The sequence below is a fragment of the Oryctolagus cuniculus genome, chromosome 15 (assembly GCF_964237555.1).
Source record: "Oryctolagus cuniculus chromosome 15, mOryCun1.1, whole genome shotgun sequence".
In the NCBI taxonomy this organism is placed as follows: Eukaryota; Metazoa; Chordata; class Mammalia; order Lagomorpha; family Leporidae; genus Oryctolagus; species Oryctolagus cuniculus.
This window is the reverse complement of record NC_091446.1, coordinates 16,637,210-16,656,990: the sequence shown is the minus strand read 5'-3', so window position 1 is coordinate 16,656,990 and position 19,781 is coordinate 16,637,210. Positions and strand designations below refer to the sequence as shown.

General features: G+C 47.6%; 1 protein-coding gene across 7 annotated transcripts in view; it reads right to left on the bottom strand.

Moving 5' to 3' along the window:
• Positions 1-19,781, bottom strand: part of NRAP (nebulin related anchoring protein) — a 70,441-nt gene that overhangs the window by 26,998 nt on the left and 23,662 nt on the right. For all 7 annotated transcript variants that reach the window (XM_008270528.4, XM_070057204.1, XM_002718751.5 and 4 more), the window contains 12 exons: positions 16,612-16,710; positions 15,580-15,684; positions 14,075-14,182; positions 13,725-13,826; positions 11,578-11,775; positions 10,924-11,028; positions 8,389-8,487; positions 7,497-7,601; positions 6,238-6,345; positions 5,105-5,416; positions 3,942-4,046; positions 460-558 (listed from right to left, as the gene is read on the bottom strand). In XM_008270528.4, coding sequence (XP_008268750.2) covers positions 460-558; positions 3,942-4,046; positions 5,105-5,416; positions 6,238-6,345; positions 7,497-7,601; positions 8,389-8,487; positions 10,924-11,028; positions 11,578-11,775; positions 13,725-13,826; positions 14,075-14,182; positions 15,580-15,684; positions 16,612-16,710 — 1,545 coding nt within the window. The remainder of the gene's footprint in view (positions 1-459; positions 559-3,941; positions 4,047-5,104; positions 5,417-6,237; positions 6,346-7,496; positions 7,602-8,388; positions 8,488-10,923; positions 11,029-11,577; positions 11,776-13,724; positions 13,827-14,074; positions 14,183-15,579; positions 15,685-16,611; positions 16,711-19,781) is intronic.

Genomic DNA, 19,781 nt, shown 5'->3' with positions numbered 1-19,781 from the left:
GCCTCCCATTCAAAACAGAGCATGGGAAATGGGCTGCACACAGTCTCATGTATTTAAATCAGTCAGATCAGTGAGCAGCAGTTCCTGCCCTGGGGGCCTGGCTTCCGTATTCCATGACCAACCATTTTCGCCCAACACCGGGTTTTCTAAACACAACACTTTCAAACAAAAGGAGAGGGGGAAATGGCCTCTCCACGGATGCATGTGCAAGACATGCAGATGGGGAGGCATCCCGGGGCAGTAGGGTGCGGGAGCCCCACTTGGCATCCGAAGTGTAGGAACGCCCATGGGCATGGTAATGAGGAAGCACTCCCGCTAAGGGGGTCTCTGCAAAGGACAAGGAGCTCCTTCATCCTTAGGACAACAGAAGGAGCAAGCCCAAGGAGCCCTGTGCTTCAATCGCTGTGTTGAAAGAACAGCCCACTCTCCAAGTCATAATGTATATACATTATCACTTACATCCACGGCCTGGGTATAGCTAATTCTGGCCTGGACCATCTCCGGAGTGTCTTTAATACTGGTAAACTTCAAAGCATCTGGATGCTGACGGTACTGCTTCTGTTGAGCAGAAAAAGATCAAAGCTGTGAATTTTGTGCTGCTCTTTCATGCCATTTGAAAGAGAAAATCATAGGTTGCTTGAGATTAGAGTGAATTTGTGAACATAATTATTATTCTACTTCCTCCATCTTTCTATCCTAGGTGCCTTCAGGTTAATATTTGTTTCAATTTAAGAATAACCTCATGTCAATTAACATTAAAGTATTTCCACCTGGCGCAAAGACAACATCTCAAAATTAGGTTACACTGGTAAAATACTGTAGGATACACACTTAGGAAGGATTCTTTTTATAGGCTTCAAATACTATGTCACAGTTGTTTACATATCTTAGTTTGCCTCTTCTAAGCAAGAAAGAGCATTCGTAGTCACATTTACCCATGGAGGCTCTCTACGTTTCTTCCACAAAAGGGCTCGGCAGACATCATTTCATTTTACAACCCTTTCATTTTACAGACAGTGAGCCTAACCTAGCCAATCACTTTGGAGCCTGGTGCAGCTATAAGTCTTTAAAATATTACAATAATAAGAAAAGAGGTGCTGTTACTGGAAGAAGTCATCATACAGTTTGAAACACTGAAACAAACAAAAAATTACAAAGACCATAAACGCTGGCAAAGACCTGGGTACTGAATTCTTCAAGTATTCTGAAAACCATGCTTTAATTAATTTGTTTTGCAAAAAAGTATTTTATTTGAGAGGCAGAGAGACAGAGACAGAGTCAGAGAGAGCTCCCATTTGCTGGTTCACTCGCCAAATACCCACAAAGGCTCCCAGCTGTTGCCAAAGCCAAGAGCCAGGAATTCCATCCAGGTTGCCCATGTGGGTAGCAGGAAACTAATTACATGAGCCATCACTGCTGTCTCTCAGGGTCTGCATTAGCAGGAAGTCGGAGTCGGGAGCTGGAGCCCAGAACTGAACCCAGGAACTGTGATGTGGGAAGCAGGCATCTTACCAGCTCCTAGCCACTAAGCCAAATGCCCAAGTGTGCTTTTTCTTTTTAATCAAAGTTTATTTACTGGGGACTGAAATCGTTCTTATTTTAATGCAATCATGGAGTTTATAATTTCCTAAATCAAATAATAAACACCCCCTCACTGGTCTTACTGGATTTTTAAATATATGAGGTTGTCTCGGGACAGCTAAATATCCAATCAAAGCTGCCCTACCACCTGTTTTTGTAAATAAAGTTTTATTGGAATGCAGCCACACGCATTCTTTAACACGCTGGCTGGCTGTTTTCCAGGTAGTCATGACAGAGACCATATTTGCCATCTGATCCTTTACAGAAGAGCTTTGCTGAGCCCTGCTTTACACAACAGGTGTGAGTGTGTACATCGGTGGCTCGCTCACAGTGCTTGGCATTCTCTAGAAGTTGAGAGGTCAGCCCAACTTGACGCTGACCTGGAAATGTGCCAACCTGAAATGAGATGGCTGGGAAAAACTGTCGGAGAATGTCTTACCTGACGCACACATCTCAGGGCTTGTGTGAGGCAGCGACAGCAAATTAAGCAAATTATTTGAGCCAATTTGCAAAATTAGGTGGCGAATTCACACCACTGTGGGATAAGTGGGTCCCAAAAGATCTTTTGGCTGCCAGATGGAGATGCGTAAAGAAATCATCTCAATGCCTAAGGTTTGCATTGAACAGTCTGACTCTTCTCTCTGTATGGAGTCCAATATGGGCCCAATATTAAGAGATCTGGGATCTGGCCGGCGCCGCGGCTCACTAGGCTAATCCTCCGCCTTGCAGCGCCGACACACCGGGTTCTAGTCCTGGTCGGGGCGCTGGATTCTGTCCTGGTTGCCCCTCTTCCAGGACAGCTCTCTGCTGTGGCCAGGGAGTGCAGTGGAGGATGGCCCAAGTGCTTGGGCCCTGCACCCCATGGGAGACCAGGATAAGAACCTGGCTCCTGCCATCGGATTGGCGCGGTGCGCCGGCTGCAGCACACCAGCCGCGTTGGCCATTGGAGAGTGAACCAATGGCAAAAGGAAGACCTTTCTCTCTGTCTCTCTCTCTCACTGTCCACTATGCAAGTCAAAAAAAAAAAAAAAAAAAAAAAGAGTCTGGGATCATGAATCTTCAGGCCTAAGTGGTTGTTCCTGTTAAGCTTTTCATGTTCATCCCACGAACAGCTCATCTTGGCAACTGGACTGAATAATTCAGGGTGGTGGTGTCCTTCCTGGGTTCTCAGGGTCTTTGGAGACTTAGGTGTTAACCAAGATTCCAAAAAATTAGGCCAGACTAAGGTCACTTATGAGACTGACCCTATGTGCCAGGTAACTAGAATGTTTTCCTATGGGAAATATCAACCCTGGGCAGGTGTGTTTGAAAAACCAACATGAGTGTCTTTCTGTTTTAACCATGCATCCCATAATAAACTATTTGCAAAACAAGGTCCCTGGGGACTCACCACCAAAGCAAACGTCTTCTGGGGTTATGGCCATTATCGTCTCCTCTGCATCCAGAAAAGTCCAGAAACACCCAGCTCCGCTGAAGCTAACTGAGTAAATGCCCCCTGACCTTCTGCGAAAACCACTCCCCAGACAGACAGGAAGAGAGCTGCCTTTGGTGGTTCGAGGCTGTCTCACTCGAGTAAGTAGCAGCCAGAACAGCTACTGGGGTGCCTGGTGCAGGGGGCATTCTGCCCCCAGGAGACGTGGGCCAATGTCTGGAGAATGTGTTGGCTGCCCCAACACATCTCACGGGCAGAGGCCAGGGATGCAGCTAAACAGCCTACACGACACGAGAGGGCCCTCACAACACAGGATTATCAAATGCTGACCTTGAAAAGCCCTCATCCAGACTGTGAAAACACCTGCTCAATGGAACCGCCCCCCCAAAAAAATGCCAGGAAATGGCTCTTTTTATAAGCAGCAGAGCCTTAGGGTCCAGCCAGGGTGGCTACAAGTTGGCAGGAGTGAGGTTCAAATAGAAGCGAGACATCTCTCCCACAGGAGAGAGCCGGGTCACGTGCTGGATGTCACATGACTATCAAAACCTGTTTACACTGAGGAAGAAAATGTGTACAAGTCACAAAGGGGTTTTCTGGGTGCCATAAATGCACCTTTTCATCATCTCTCCTGTGTTGCTTCATTAAAAAGGTAAGTTGGTGGGTAGCAATTGAGCTCCGTTTGACTGTCATTATTATTCATAATATCATTTGTCACCCACTTTGTTTTTGCCTGGGCTCAATGGGCCCCTACTGGTGTGTGTTTGGTATGTGGTTTCCCTCTAATTACCAGCCCTAGTCTGGGTTTTGAGGCCTTTCATGTGGCTTTGCCTTTTTCTTTGCCTTTTGAGTGGAAATTATTTTAATTTTATACAGAAACACCGCACGCCGAATGCAGCCAGGCCCGCTCCACGCTGTCAGGAAATCTCACCTCGCTAATGAGTTCTCCTGCCTTCTTTGCCTGCTCCACATTTAATGACCCGGTGGCGACCCAGCCCGTGCCTTTCATCCACTTCACATCTGCCCTGTATTGGTTCTGACAAAGGAGAAAGAGGGGGGAAAAAAAAAGACAGGCCATTGTTGGAGCAGACATTTAAAGGGCTATTAGCGGCTCCCGACATAGCCTTGGTGCCAGCTGAGTCAAATAAGATGCCTCTTTTGTCTTATCTGATTCTGCACAGTCACGGGTAGGGCTCCGAGATGTAAATTAATTTCCTCTTTAATTGGAGGCTTCCCTGAGGATGGTGGCTTTAGGCCCCACCCAGGGCTCTGGAGGGAGGAGCCGGGATGGGGCCCCTTGGCTCCCTCAGGAGGAAATGAATCCTACTGGTTTCCTTGTCTCAAAGGACGCATGGGGGAGAAGCAAATGAGAAATCACTACAAGGCCCAGGTGGCAGCTCTTGGAGGGAACTGTGCAAGACAGGCCAGACTTCCCACGCACCCCTGCACAGGGCGGGGGGTGGGGGCAGTGTTCCTTATTTCTTTACCTGCCATGGAGCAAGCAGTTTTAACGGAAAGCCATTTAGGTAGATGCTTCTTTAGAGGCAGCAAGTCATCCATCTATTATGCAGGAATTCTACCAGGAAGTGTGTCCACACACACACACACACACACACACCCGTGTGTCACAGACTGGCCTGCCTTTGCAGCAGTCCCACACTCCTGGGCAAGAGTCAGCTGAAGACAGGAAACAGAACCAGAGAGAGGACCCAAGGGGGAGAGGCGAGGGGCTGCTCATTCCAGAAAGGACCACTAGAGTTGAAAGGGGAGGTGAGCGATGCTCTCCCCTCACAGGCCACAGCTAAGGATGCCACAATACATGGCAATGCAGAGCACCCTGGGAAATATATGTGGATCTGAACTCCAGGAAGGAGAAGGGAGCTGTGTGATTTTTCTGTTTGTTAGTACGGAATTGAACACAGGCATGGTTTGGATAAAAGCTAAACCCCAAGGACACCAAAGTGTTCCCACTAAGGGATGTGGAAGCAGGGCTGCCGTCAGTGTGAACGGCTGCCCTGAGGGTGTGGGGAGATGCTCGCGCCAGCGCGTGCACACGTGCACACTGCACACACATGCACACTGCACGCAGCTTACATCGCTCTGTAAGCCGTAAGCCTTCTTGGCCCATTCCACTTTCATGTCTGTGGGCAAAGCCGTAAAGCGATGCGATGCTGTCCTGTAGCCGATGTCTGTGGCGAGATCCTGAGCCTTGCGGGCGTGCACCAGGTGGATCATGTCCAGCGAGACGTGGCACTGGGACTTGGTATCCTCGAATCCCTTCCTGTACTCCAGCTCGCTCTGCAGCTTGGACATCTGCAGTGAGTGACTCATTTGTGAGTCCCCCTGGGCACTCTTGGCCCCGATCAGCTTCCCTCTGGACTTCTCGTAATCCTCCTTGTACTTCACCTAAATGAGAGGAACAGGGAGGGATCCATGACAATCTCCTAAAGGAACTATTCTGATACAAGCCACAGGCATGAGAGCGAAAGCAAAGCCATTTATGAGATCCTATCAGAATTAGTCGTAAAAATGTTTGATTCCTTTGAATATCTTAAAATTTCCTTTTACCAAACTGTGAAATAAAATATTATTACGCACCATTTCCCTTTTCACCGTGGCTGCCAGAAAGCTCAGAGCTTAACTGAGTGCTCAGCTACAGTAACAGCGTTTTCCAATTTTCTAGTGAAATTCCACCTCTTCTCTAATTGTTTGAGATCATTTTTTCTGGATTTATTCTAAATGGCCTATTGTTTTCCATGAAAGCAACCTTAAAATCTTTTTTGATAACAGTGAGAACATTATAAATAAAAAGTTATTGTGAAATGAAAAAGAAACATGAGACTGGCACTGTGGCATAGCAGGTTAAGCCTCTGCCTGCAGTGCCAGCATCCCATATGGTCGCCAGTTCAAGTCCTCGCTGCTCCACTTCCAATCCAGCTCTCTGCTATGGCCTGTGAAAGCTTCAGAAGGTGGCCCAAGGGCTTGGTCCCCTGCACCCATGTGAGAGACCCAGAAGAAGTTCCTGTTTCCTGGCTTTGGATCTGCTCAGCTCCAGCCATGGTGGCCATCTGAGGAGTGAACCTGAGGTTTGAAGACCTCTCTCTCTCTCTGCCCACGCCCCGTAACTCTGCCTCTCACATAAATAAATAAATCTTTTAAAAAAAGAGCTTCCTGGATGGAAGAGGGCAAGATTCTGTGGTTTCTTGTTGCAGATGGGACTGACTCACCTCACTGGCCAAGTCCCTCTTGGCCTTGGCTGTCAAGAAGGTCAAGGAGTCGAGATGCAGCTCAAAGCCTTTTGCCTTCTGGCTCTCCCAGCTGCTCTTGTATAGTTTCTAAGGGGATTTGGGAGACAAAGGTGAGAGAGTGCCTCTGGACCCTCTCCGAGGAGGATGCTTCCAGGGACGACACCAACGGCCACGTAACCCAGATACAGCCAGGCCATCTTGTTCCTACCCAATGGCCTCTGGGCACACAGGGCTTCCATCGCAAGCAGAAATTAAACTCCAGAAGCTTTGAGAAATACCAGGAGTCTTCCTGGAGGTCTCAAAGACATGCCCAGGGTGCAATAACCTTGCATAACACAGCGACATTTCCGAAAAGCCTGTTCCTCATGTCTGTCCACACGCCCCATCCACCCAGCACCCCTGCCTCACTCCCGCCCTTTCCCTGCGGCCTCCAGCCCACCTGCCCTTCCTCCACTCCCTCTCCTGCCCCTACCTCCAGGTTCCACGAACTCTGTTCTGGAAGGCTTCCCTCCCTTCCTGTGGGTGAACCAATGTGGCCTCTGCTTCTCCTTGTGGTCCTCCTCCCCTGCTGACTCAGATCAGGACCCCAAGGACCTGGGAGCCAGCAGGGAGGGCCAACAGGCCCCTCGCCCCTCCACGGAAGACAGAGCGGGGAAGTTGGGAGTAGGGGAACCTTCATGTGTGCCAGCTGCCGCAGCACTCATCCTCCACACTTTAGACACTGGAAGGGGGCAGGATTCCGGGGTCTCTTGTTTGAGTTGGGGATGAACCCACCTCTCTGGCCAAGTCCCACTTGGGTCACTGAAGCCTCGACAGCCCAGTGAGGAAAGGACTAGAATGAGCCTTGTTTCCCTTGTTAATGGGACAGCGGAGAGAGGAGAATCTGCTTGAGATCACACACGTGCAAGGGGCAGAGCGGAGGCTCCCACCCAGCAGCGAGGAACAAACATCTTTGCTCCTGCTCCCTTCTGCCATGACCTTGTGCTGCTGCAACTCTGACCCTGGAATAACCCCTGGCTCAAGTCCTCCTCCAGCTCTTTTCTGTGGAAGGTGGTCCTCCCCTCCCCCTAAAACTCTGAGCAGGATCCACATCGGCTGGATGGCTGCTTTTCAGAAGGACCAGATGTTTGTGACCTTGATTGACACCGACATCACTGATGCGGCTGCACGGGCTTGGGGACCAGGTGGTTTTACACACAGGACGCAGAGCACAGGCTACCCATCCCCTCCAGCTGTACCTCACTGAGTTGGGCAGCATTGGCTCGGGCCTGTAGGAAGAGAGGCTCATCTTTGCTGATGGTGTACTGATGGACCGACTGCTCGTTCCCTGCCTTGTAGGCCACCTGTTGGGAGACAGCACTGGGTCAGAGGCAGGTGGCAGAGGTGGGCACGGTTTGCATCTGTCACAGTGTCTTTCTGTCTGTCTGCTTGGCCCTTCTCTGACTTGCACCATAAGTTCCTCACAAAATCCATCAGAACAGACACAGTGACCAAAATGACAGCACAGTGCACATCTCCGTGGGAACCTTAGCATGCTTGCTTTCTCTGCCTTCTCCCCAAACTTGAGTTTCCAAACAGGGGCTTTCTGTGACTCTCCTGTTGATAGCACTTGTTCTGGCAGGTGTACCTAGACCTTGAGGAAGGAAAGCTAGGAAGGTCCTGGCCAAATCCTAGCCACCATGGCACCTGCTCAGTGTTGAACACTGGTCCATAGTTGATGTGTGTGGTGCCTCACTGTTCTGCCTCTCATAGTTGAGCTCAAGTGGCCATGACCTGCACACATCCCTCAGATGTTCTCCTCCAAGGTAATTCTCCACTGGCTCCAGAATTATAGTTCTTGATGAGAAACAGAGAAAGAAGAAAAAGGAGGAACTAGAGCATGCTGAAGCAGAAAAGGAGCCAATTCAGCCCTGCATCTATCAGGGGGGAAGTGCAGCGGGCGGAGCAGGGAGACCTGGTGTCCAGTTCCCAGAAACAGGCTTGGAGCCTGCAGAAAGCTGGGAACAGCCTATTTAAAGGGAAGGCTCTTTGGTTCCTGGATCGTGCCTGGGCAGCACCTGCTGTTGTCCCCGGAGGTTCCCAGACCCATGACACAGCAGCTTGAGGGAGAAAGGGCAGCCCAGGACTCACCCCACTCTGCAGTTCTTGGCTCTTCTTGGCGTGCTCCATCTGGGAGCTGTCGGTCACACTGGTGAACTTCAGCTCGTCCACCTTCTGCCGGTAGTTTTTCTGTTCCCAAAGAAAGGAGACCCTACAGCATTAGGCTTGGGCTGCCTCCCACCACGATACACACGTGCATGTCATACACACACACTTTCTGTGACACAGGCATTTCCTTGGGAGAATGTTCCAATTGGTTCTACAGCTTAAATAGAATGGCACAGCCCCAAGACAGCCTGCTCTGGTAAGCTTTTTTTAATTGTCATTACTAAATGGGAACTCTCATTTTTAGCTTCAGTCAATCCTGTATTTCTGTGTGTTCTAGGGTGTATCCATTTTATAAACTAAATCTGACATAGGAGGGTGAGTGGGACGAAACTTGGACTTTACAACCAAGATGACGCAGGCTCAAACCTCATCTCTACCTCGTTCCAGCTTCACAACATTGGGCACATCCCTAAATAGACCTGAGCCTCCCAGGCTTCAACTACACAAGCAGAACAACAATAGAGCTACTGCATTAGGGGTGGGCGGAGCCTTCAGTGCCATGCTGTACACCAGTGTCAAGTCCCTGGCACCGAGTGGTTCGTACACAGCCATTACCACCACCCATGGTGTTTTCATGACTATTCAGGACGTAGCAGCTCTAAGAAAGGAGAAACCCCAGGAGCCACCAATGGTGGTCAGATGGGTTTCACCCTGTGGGTTCTCATTTTCTAGGTGACTGAGGTCTTGTCTTCACAGTGTGCGCACCTCACAGTCACAGACCACTTGGTACATTTTCAAATGTAGTTTTGTCCCCTCCAAAGGAACTTTAAGTCTTTCTTGAAGATTCATTCCTCTGGCTTTTCCACTGGAGCTGTCAAAGTGGATGGGAAAGGTGGCCACTGAAGCCGACTTGTTGAACCAGAGACTCCCTGTCGGTGGGGAGACCAGAGATGAGCTCACAGCCTGGTTCTGCCAAAACTCTCAGTGCCATCAGCAGAGGGCTATAGATACCAGCTGAACCCAAAATAGCAACTGGAACACTGGAAGCTCCAAATTTCCTCCTCCGTTAGGATGGAGTGGGCCTTTGGGACAGCAAAATATAGAATTCTAGAGAATATATTTAGGAGACTTCTAATTTTCCTTCCTCATTCCATTGCACTGGATAGGAAAACTGTTTCACCACGTAACTGGACAAAGTCACACTGGCCTGCCATTGTTGAAAATTCTCAGTCAACACAGACTCTGCATTGCTCAAATCCTAAGTACCCTGCAGAGTCACGAATCCATTCTCTATAGAGCACAGCAAGACTATAAACAAAGGTGAACAAGATAAAATCTCCTTGGCCCTTGGGAACTTAAAAATCAGGAAATGAGGATGAGCTAAATATCAATATTCCTGAGATTGAAGGACCAACCGGTTGGGTTCCCTATCAGAATAGATGCAGCTGTGTTGCCTCCACTTGGATTTTAGTTGGTCACAATGAAGCTAGCTAACAAGAATTGCAAAAGGATTCTTTCTCTCTACCTCCCTTCTGTATATATTTTAGCCCTACTATGCCCTTATCCAAGAGAAGAGTGAGTGTAGTGGAAAGATTAGAACGAATTACAAAATATGCTTGAGGAAGGCCATGTTGCTTAGTAGTCAGGAGCTGGGGCGTGGGAACAACACCCTGGATGGAGATCCCAGCTGTTACACTTGGCATTAGCCTTATTTTTCTCACGTAAGATGGGACTATTAACATAATAACCACAGAATCTACTCAAAAGGGCTGTTGTGACCCACAGATAACCACATATGTGTTAACACACTCAAAGTGGTCAATAAATTACACCAACGATTAGTCATTATCAGTCCATAAACGACAGCTATGATTATCACTATTGCTATCATTTGCAAGACATGGCCAACTCAGCCTGAACCAGGGGGCCCCTTTTAGGATCCCAAAGCTCCTGAAATAGTCACACTTCCAAATGAAATGTCATTCAGAAGTCCTCCCCTGCCTGCTGCCAAGGCCACCTCTCCAAGGCTTACAGAGGAGCGTGGGCTTAGAGCACAGGGACCTTGGTGATTCTCCTGCTCAACCTTCTCACTGTGTATGAGGGAAGGAGGATCAGGAAGGTTCAGTGACTTGGCCCACGTCTTCCGTGAGCTTAAGTTTACAACAGAATGCTGGCTGACCCCTAAATAGCAAACTAATTCATAAGGAATCACACACTCCTCCCACAAGAAAAGTATTTTCTCCATGTGCTGTATGTGACAAGCTTCCCAAACCAAACAACTCAGATTTAGTGGCTGCTTTTCAAAATAAATTGGTAGGCTTCTTAAAAAAATACCTCCCCAGGAAGTTAAAGGGTGCGGTAAGTTAGTTCAGGGTGTGCTCCAAGGGCCAAATGAGGGGGTCCTCCCCTTTGAAAAACACCCAAAATAAGCCTCGGGGGGAGGGGTTGTCAGAGGAAAAGATCACTCCGTGACCCAAGGGTGAACTACTGTAGGGCTGGGGCCCAAGCTCAGGTTACCTCGCTGGCCAGCTGGCCAGCCTTCTTGGCCTGTTCCAGATTGAGACTCCCCTCCGTGAGCCACCCAACTCCCTTCATCCACGCCAGGTCAGCCTTGTACTGCAGCTGGAAGAGAAAAATCATGAGGCCTCCTCAGACACATGAGTGCACACGGGATAAAGCTGTGGGAGAGTGAGGGTAATCTTGACCTTGCATTGGTCTTCCTAGAGCACCTGCTACCCACCCCGTTATGCTCAGGCAGATCTCTACTTGGAGGTCCACTCGGGCCACCTTGCAATGAGAACAGCATGTTCTGCTTCCATTCCGAAGCATCATAACCTTTCTCCTATTTTTTTATCAGACCATGGAGCTTCTTTGCCAGAGCGCTACACTTCCAAGATTTACTTAAGATGTTCAACATTTACTTTCCTTTTGCTCATGTTCACTAACAACCTGCCTTAACTCTGTCCCCCAGTCTTCCAACCTCTAATCTCTGTTGTTGTCTTGACTATAGTTGCATCTCCCTATCTGTCCTCCCTGGGCCTAGCCCACCCTCAGCAGTTCTTCCTGGCTCTCTGAGTTAGAAATGGATGCACACACGGGCTCAAAATCCTTATGAAAGGGCCTACACTGACAAGAGGTGCATGGGGAGAACTGTCAGTGAGTGGTACTCACCTCACTCTGGAGCCCGTAGGCCTTCTTGGCCCACTGGGTCTTCATGTCTTCGGGCAGCACAGTGTATTCGTGCAGCTTCTTCCTGTAATCCAGGTCACTGGCGAGAGCCTGGGCCTTCTTGGCGTGCCTGATGTTCACCATATCCATGGGCAGTTGGAAGTGGGTCTTACTTTCTTCAAAGCCTTTCTTGTATTCAACCTGGAATGCACCAAAGCAAGGCCCACTAGTCAAAGCCTGCCCTTGCAAGAGTGATGTGAAACCACAGGAAAGAGCCCCAGGCCTTCCTGAGAAGTGGGCACTGTGGGCAATGCCACCCATCTGTCAGAAAGGTGTGGTCCTATTCCCGGCTCTGTAAGGCACTGTCACAGGGGAGCTGAGAGTCTCTGAATGGACAACCTCCTGCCAATCATAAATCTCGTCACCTAGCTACTCCAGGAAGCGTACACTCTATCCACAGTCCCAGAGATGCTTTAAGAGGGAGAACATGAAGCTTGTGTTGTGCAGCCAGACAGAACTGAGTTCAAATCTGATCTGACTTTCCCAGCTGGGTGACCTCTGGAATGTTCCTGCACCTCCCTCAAGGCTCATTTCCCTTGGGACAACCGTCGTGCTATGTGAATGAAATAGTAGCCAAACATGCTTAATACAGGCGTGGTCATATTTCAAACGCTTGACAACTGAAAACAACGAGGATGACAACAACAGTGACTGTGGTGGTGATGCTGGTGAGGATGTTGAAGATGGTGGGGAAAGACAGTATACCTCAACAGAGGGAGTGTGGTGCAGGCAGTGAGAGTGCTGGGGTGCCCGTCTCTACCCCTCTACCACTACCACTGGCTACCATATGACTTGGGGAGACACAGTCCCTTTGACCCTCAGTAGCTCCAACTGAAAATAGGAAATGCCAGCTTTTTTTTCCATTCTAAACTGAAGCAAAATTCTCAACGTCTATTTATGCCTCATGACTATGCACTTCCTAGGGCTTATTCTTGTCGATTCATCCAAAATCACGACCGAGACGCCAACTCTCTCTATTCAAGCCGCGGCTCTTTAATGACTCATCAGGCCATTATACCAACTGCACCATCAGAGCAGCATGAGCTGGCCTCACAGGCGAGAGCAGGTGATCAAACACAAACTCCAGGCTCTCGTGTCTTTTGCCTGTTCAGTATTGGCCAGGAAGCCTCGGTTAGAAGCATGGTCTATGTCTGTCCCTTCTAGGAGAACTCCCTCTACCAAAAGGCTTTTGCTAAGTGTCACTTAGCAAGGTTACAGTCCAGCCATTACAACGATGGACACGCAGCACTACTCTGATTGGCTGGAGTCTGGGATGCCCTGTTGTTTGTTAAATATTTTGAATACCACGTGTGTTTGTAGCCACAGGATTCATCTCGAACTATTAACAGGAAGACATTTACTGCCTACCTCAATGCTATGGTTTAAATTTGTCTTTCTCCAGCAAAACTCACATTGAGATTTAATTCCTCAGTGTGGCAGTGTGGTGGACTCAGTGGGAGGGGCTTGGGTCATGCAGAAGGGGCTCTCGTGAATAGATTCACGCTGTCTCATGGGACAGAGCTCCCACTCTCATGTGGCTGAATTAGCTGCTACACCACACTGGTAGAAAGCACGGCCACCACGTGTGTTCTCTCACACGTGCCCACTTGTCCTTCTGTTCTTATCCACCACTTGTGACGCAATGCGAGCCCCTCACCAGAGGCGGCTGCCCGGCTCTGACTTCCAGCCACCAGAGTCATGGGCCAAATAAACCGTTCTTTATAAATGACCTAGTGTCACTGTTCTGTTCACAACAGCAGACAATGGAACGAGCAGATTAAGCTTCTGAAGCTATGAGTTCATTGTCAAAGTCTCAGTGTCTGGTACCCTTCTTGCCCATAGTAGTTGCCAGGTAAACATCTCCGGAGCGAATACTTGTGGCCAGACACCTTGTACCTTGGGGCCACACTCCTCATCTACTTAAAAATATTAGTCTTCATCGGCAAAATAAACAAACTTCTTATGCAAGCCAGGAAAGAAAATGAGTTGCAGACAGAAGTCAATACAAAGGTAGCAGTCCCAGGTGAAGTAGGCTCAGGAAAAATTAAAGCAACACAACTCTAAGAGGGCTGGGATAAAGAGGGGTTTACCTCGCTGCTCATCTTGGCCACCTGCAGGGAATGCAGAAGCCTGGAGTCTGCGGTCCCCATGGCTTTGCCTTTTGTTTTTTCATACTCTTCTTTGTATTTAATCTTGAGAGAAAGAAGAAAGTCTACCGTGAGTGACAGAGCAACTTTGCCATCCAGGGGACTCTGGTTTGAACAAGTGCAAAGGCAACAATACCAAAAATACACCTCCCAGTCATTCGTGAATGCAGATGCAGATGAAAGTGTTGTGATGTTTACAATGTTAACTGTCATTATTTTCCACCTGCAGGACCCACTGACATTTCATTGGAACCATTTTCTATGTGTTTCGGAGCTAATGAGAGGAAACCTACATTGCTAGCAAGCTCCCCGGAGGCTTTCGCGGCCAGCAGAGGCATGGCATCCAGCTTCATCTCGAATCCCTTTCCCTTTGTCTTCTCCCAGCCTTCTTTGTACTTAACCTGACAAACAAAACCACAGGTGAACAGGAGTTGGGTTGCTTTCCATATTTCTGCCAAAAGTTGAACATTTTTTTTTTCAAAAGCACAGTTGATTTCTGATCTATTTGCAAGCCAGAATCTTGACTGTTGTTATCAAAATGGAAAGAGTAATTATTAACACCAGACATGCATTCCCTTGCCAGAGGAACCATACAGGGCAGTGCCAATGCAACAGAACGAAGAGAAGACTGCTTTGTTCCTCTGGCTCTGTGGTTTCCTGATCATGTGACTTTGTGCAATTATCTCTTTGGGTCTCACTTTACCACTTGCAGAAGGAATATCATGTATTATCTGTCTTTGGATTGCTGTGAGAATGGATTGAGTATAGCACATTAAAACATAGAAAATAGATCCTAAACTAGCCAACTATAACACAGATGATATTGCCATAGCTACTGCTTATTGACCCTTTCCTAAGTGCTTTCTACTCATTAACTGCAAATCATTGCATTTTGCCTGTGAGGCTCAGAAAAATTTGAGAGGTCATCCAGGAGCATACAGGCAAAAAAAATGGCAGTGCCCACATCTAGACTCAGGTCTACCTAATACCAAAGCCCATGCTACTAACTGCATCCCTACAATGCTTCCTGGGGGCATGATAATTTCAAATGCACAGTGTCCATCCAGTATAAAAGAGGCATTCAAAACCGTTAGTTCTTTCTTCTTCGCTGCTCCTCGAATTCCATCTAGAAAGAGGTTCCCCATTACATCCCACCAGTGACCCCAGGAAGAATCTAATGATTAAAACTGATCTTGGGGCCATGTGGTGGTGCAGTGAGTTAAACCGCTTCTTGCAATGCCTGTATCCCATAGTGGAGCACTGTTTGAGTTCCAGCTACTCCACTTCTGATCCAGCTCCCTGCTAGTGTGCCTGGAAAGGCAGTGGATGACGGTCCAAGTAGTTGGGCCCCATCACTCATGTGGGAAACCAGGACAGAGTTCTGGGTTCCTGGTTTTTGCCTGGTGCAGCCCCTGTCATTGTGGCCATTTGGTGAATGGAAGATCTCTCTCCCCTCTCTCTGTCACTCTGCTTTTCAAAGAAATAAAATAATCTTGTCTCTTTAAAATTTAAATTTCCTCCACACGGCAAGTCACCAGCTAGAAGTCACCAGGATGATGGTGAGGAGTGTATGTGTGTTCACACACATGCTGAACATGAGAATTAAATCTCTTGGCCCAATTTATCCCTAGTGAAAACAACATGCCAGGAACCAGAAAAATTCAAAGTGATGACACAACGGATGCCTTTGGTGAATATCTCAGGAACGGGACCTTCCCTGCTTGTTGGGCCACCCTGGTACCTTGGCTTTCAGGTCTGTAGCAAACCCTCACCACCCACCCCCACATTGCTCGCTTACCTCACTGAAGAGCTCGGCATTGGTTTTGGCCTTCACCAACTGAGGCACATCCTGTGGCAATGTGTAGTTCAGCTTATTTTTCTCATAATCTGCGCGGTAATTCACCTGTTGGATTTCAAATAAACCCTCACGGTTATTCTCTGGGTGACTTTGTGGAGGGGAGTACAGTATTTCCCAATTTTCCTTAGACTCATAGCCGAGAAGGAACTTCTCAAATTTTACAAGGGAATTTTGGAAGGACGTTGTAATATTGTGAACGTTTTAAATCAATCGACTGAAGATGCCACAGCAAAGTAAAATACCTCAAAGTGTTTTACTCAGTGTTGTGAGTTTGCCAAAAAGTCTGTGACCATTGCACTGTCTCACCTGACAAGCAGGCACTTGAACGTCTAAAGCTTAGTTCTGAACTCGCTGCAGTGCTGAACATCTTACTATGCTTCGGTTAGTAACCAGAAGGAGTAACTGTCAAATACTTGCCTACATTGTGCGGGAAAAAAGCCCCTTAAATCACACACAGAGAAAGGAGCAGACCAGAGGTGATTCCTGACGGGAGAGCACAGTGGCAAACATGAAGCAGCCCTGCCCCTCAGTCAAACCTGAACCTTGACACCAAGAACAACCGCTGGCTTTTTGGTGTGCCATAGGATACTGCTTGCAGGTGTCTACCTCCTTGTTTTTACCTTTCAGTCAGTCACCCTGAGATGTTTCTAGACTAAAATAAGTAATACCTGGAACTTTCTTCAAGATAATATGGGAGGGGGAAGCAGATGGGCACATCAAGGAAGCAAAAAGCAAGACTACCCATGAGCTGGTAGCTGTGGAAGCTGGGTGACAGGCCCAGGGGGATAAATGATGCTCTTCTCTCTGCCTCTGAGTGTATTTGAATTTTCCATAATAAAAACTTTAAAGCGGGGGAGTCATTTCATGGCTGTAACAAGACAGGCATCGGCAACAATGCAAATCAAATCCGTGGGGTCAGAGATCAGAGGCTACCAAGCATCCACACCGGCTGGGCAAGGGTGGGTCACTCACATGACTCAGCTGCTGGGCATTGATTCTGGCCTGAACAATCTGTGGAGTGCTGGTCACCGAGCTGTACTTCACCTTGTCAATGCTTTGCCTGTAGTTAACCTAGGTAAAAACAAGCACAAGAAAACATCACTCGCTCCTTCCCCTGAGACTTACTTAGCTCCCTTCCCCTAAGTCCACCAGAGTGGTGATTCTCAAATTACTAGAAAAAGAAACAAAAGTCACAGTTGAATACCAAAAGGCATACCAAGCTCATGGAAAAGCAGTGCATTGAGGAATGAGTGACTTCAATAGGCAACTCTGAAACAGATCAGCTAACCTCCCGATAAAGGTGAGAAAAGGTGTTCAACCACATTATGAATCAGAGAAATGCCCAGTGGAATCACAGCAAGATACCTTCCCTCTCCCACCTGAAGAGCAAAAATGAAAATTTCTGACAGCACTAAGTGTTGGCAAGAGTATGGAGCTACGGAAACCCTCACAAAACTGCTGGCAGAAGGGCAGAGCGGTGCAACCACTCTGGAAACCAGTATGGCATTTTGGCACACACACACACACACACCATGTCTTACGAATTCTATTCCAAGGCTCATTCCCGTGAAAATGTGTGATCAAGGTCACTTTATAATAATTCGAGCTGTAAATCTGCATTTAGTGTACTTTTATACACATTTCACACACACACACAAAATGACGTTAAAAAGAAGAAAAAGTCCACGCAAGGCCATCCATGCATCTTGAAGTGGACAGCAACGGAGCACCTGTGGCCCCTTTTAGAGATGGTATTAACATCTCTGTGCCCCGTACTCCAGCCCTGACCTGGTCCTCACTTCTACCTTGCAGTACCCCCAGGAAAACAGCCCTATGCTTGGCACTTTTATAGAAAATGTGGGTTCGGTGGGGAGGAGATAGGATCTCCATTGCAGCTTGATACATCGACTGTTTTGCCATCTCAAGATATTTGGGGCTAGTGGATTTTTTTGTCCTTCAAGGGTTAAGGATTATTAGTTTTTGGCACATGAGAATATATTCATCCCATCATCTTATTTTCCTCCAAACACATGTGACCTAGATCTACTGCAAAGAGTATGGCAACTTGCACAGGGACTAAAGGACTATGCTTAAGGCTTGAGAGTAGCTAACAAGGCATGGGGTGCCACGCTGAGCTGACTGAGAGCCCCAGAAGCCTGTCCCTGCAGAAGGGAGGCTACAGTGAATGAAAAGAGGGTGATGTTATAAATGACAAATGACCTCAAGGTTAGCCTGAGATCCTGGCAAAAGCAGACATAGGATCCCTAATCCTGCCCTTCCTCCCTTATGGCTGCCTGATCTCTTCCATTCATTCATCCGCTTGATTGTCCATTCATTCATTTAATAGTCACAGCTGTCTACTCCATGCATAGGAAGCAAACAAACACTTCTATGTCCATGTAGGCCTCTCAGATGTGGCCTGGCTCCCTAACTGACCCAGTGCCTCTGGACACCCAGGCCTCTCCACCTATAGACACCAGGTTAAAAGCAGTTGCCATCTGGGCACCATCCTGGCTTACGGCAACCATATCACCCTTTAACACAACACTCACAGATTTCAATTTTGTTTACTGCCTGAAGCCTAGGACCCCATTGAAGATCCTGTACAATGTGGCAGCTTCTTTACACCTGGGTTCTGCCTAAGAACTCCACACGTTTTGCTGTGACCCCTCATCTACTGCCTATTCTGCCTGTACCCCCACCCGTGGCCTCTGGCTATGTCCCTTTGGCTGGCTCTGCCCTTCACAGGGGCCCATGTCTCAGTCACCACTGTATAGTCCTATGACTTCCGGTCTGTCTTCATTAAACCTTGCACAGGTGCCCCTCTCTTTGCCTGCTACTGCTTCCTGTTGCTGCCTCCCCAACAGGACAGCCCAGATCAGGGAGTCATTGCAGCCCAGAGGTCACAAATGCCCATGGGAGCCAGACCACTGGCTGTGTCAAGGCTCAGGGCTCGGTCTCATTTCTGGGAAAGTAGTAAGAAGTGGTAGGGATCATTGCCAAGAGCAGCAGCTGCTACCCAGCTCTAGGAACACAGAGTGGCCAGATTTTCCTATGATTTCAAAGAAATCAGAAATAATAATAATCATTATTATTACAAACAATCTTGCCATTTTAAATGCTGGCAAATATTTAAAATGTTTAAAATTCAGTAACTCAGATGAAATAGACTAAAGGCCACTTTGGGCTCACTCGCTGTCAGTTATATACTCCAAGTCTTCCTTGGGTCCTGTCCTGATATCAGCTGTCCTGATATCTTGCCTGTGTTGATCAGCTAATGATAATTCTGACTAATCCATGGCACTCACCATGTGTCTGGCACTACTCCAACTACCACCTTTGGGTAGGCATTACTGTCATCCACACAATGTGCAAACTGAGGCAGGGAGCCCAAAATATGCTCCTCAAGGTCACTTACTAAGTAAGTATCAGAGTTGGGATATGAATCCCAGAAGTCAACCTAGATACTATACAGCAGATTTGCCAAAGATAGCAAGCTTAGGATATGACATGACATCTTACAGATGGACAAGGTGTTCCCCATAGCTACAGCTAGCATTTTTTACACAGGTAAATGTACCCCAGGCACAAACAAATGACTTACATATTAACTTCTAGAAAAGGATCTGGGAAAAACAGAGGGCCACTGACATTGAACCACTGATTGGTTAGATTTGAAGGTAAAGGACAGGCATCGCTTTGAGGTTTTCAGTTAATGATGTAAGGAGAAAAGTTTTTTGCACGTCCTGAGTTTTGGACATGTATGTAGGGAAAACTAGGAAATATAAAGTCATTTCAATGTCAACTATTAATGAGATTACAGTATAGTGGTTTCCTAATGCATTAATTCAGAGGGGAAAATTACCATCGCATAATGGAGTCTATTAGAATTCAGAATTATGCATGATAAAATGTGACAAAACCTCTATTTTTAAAGTGGCATATTCCTTCCAATAGTGCTGCAGTAAGTATGTTGCAGAACACAATTACTTTTCTCTGCAGGACATAATTAACAGACTTCCATGATTAATCACATCTTTGCAACATCACAAACGCTTGGCCTTCCCTTCAATCTACATTCTGAAGAGTTTCTTTGCTGAAGACAGAGTCTCATTTTAATTCTATTACTGCTGGTAATACCA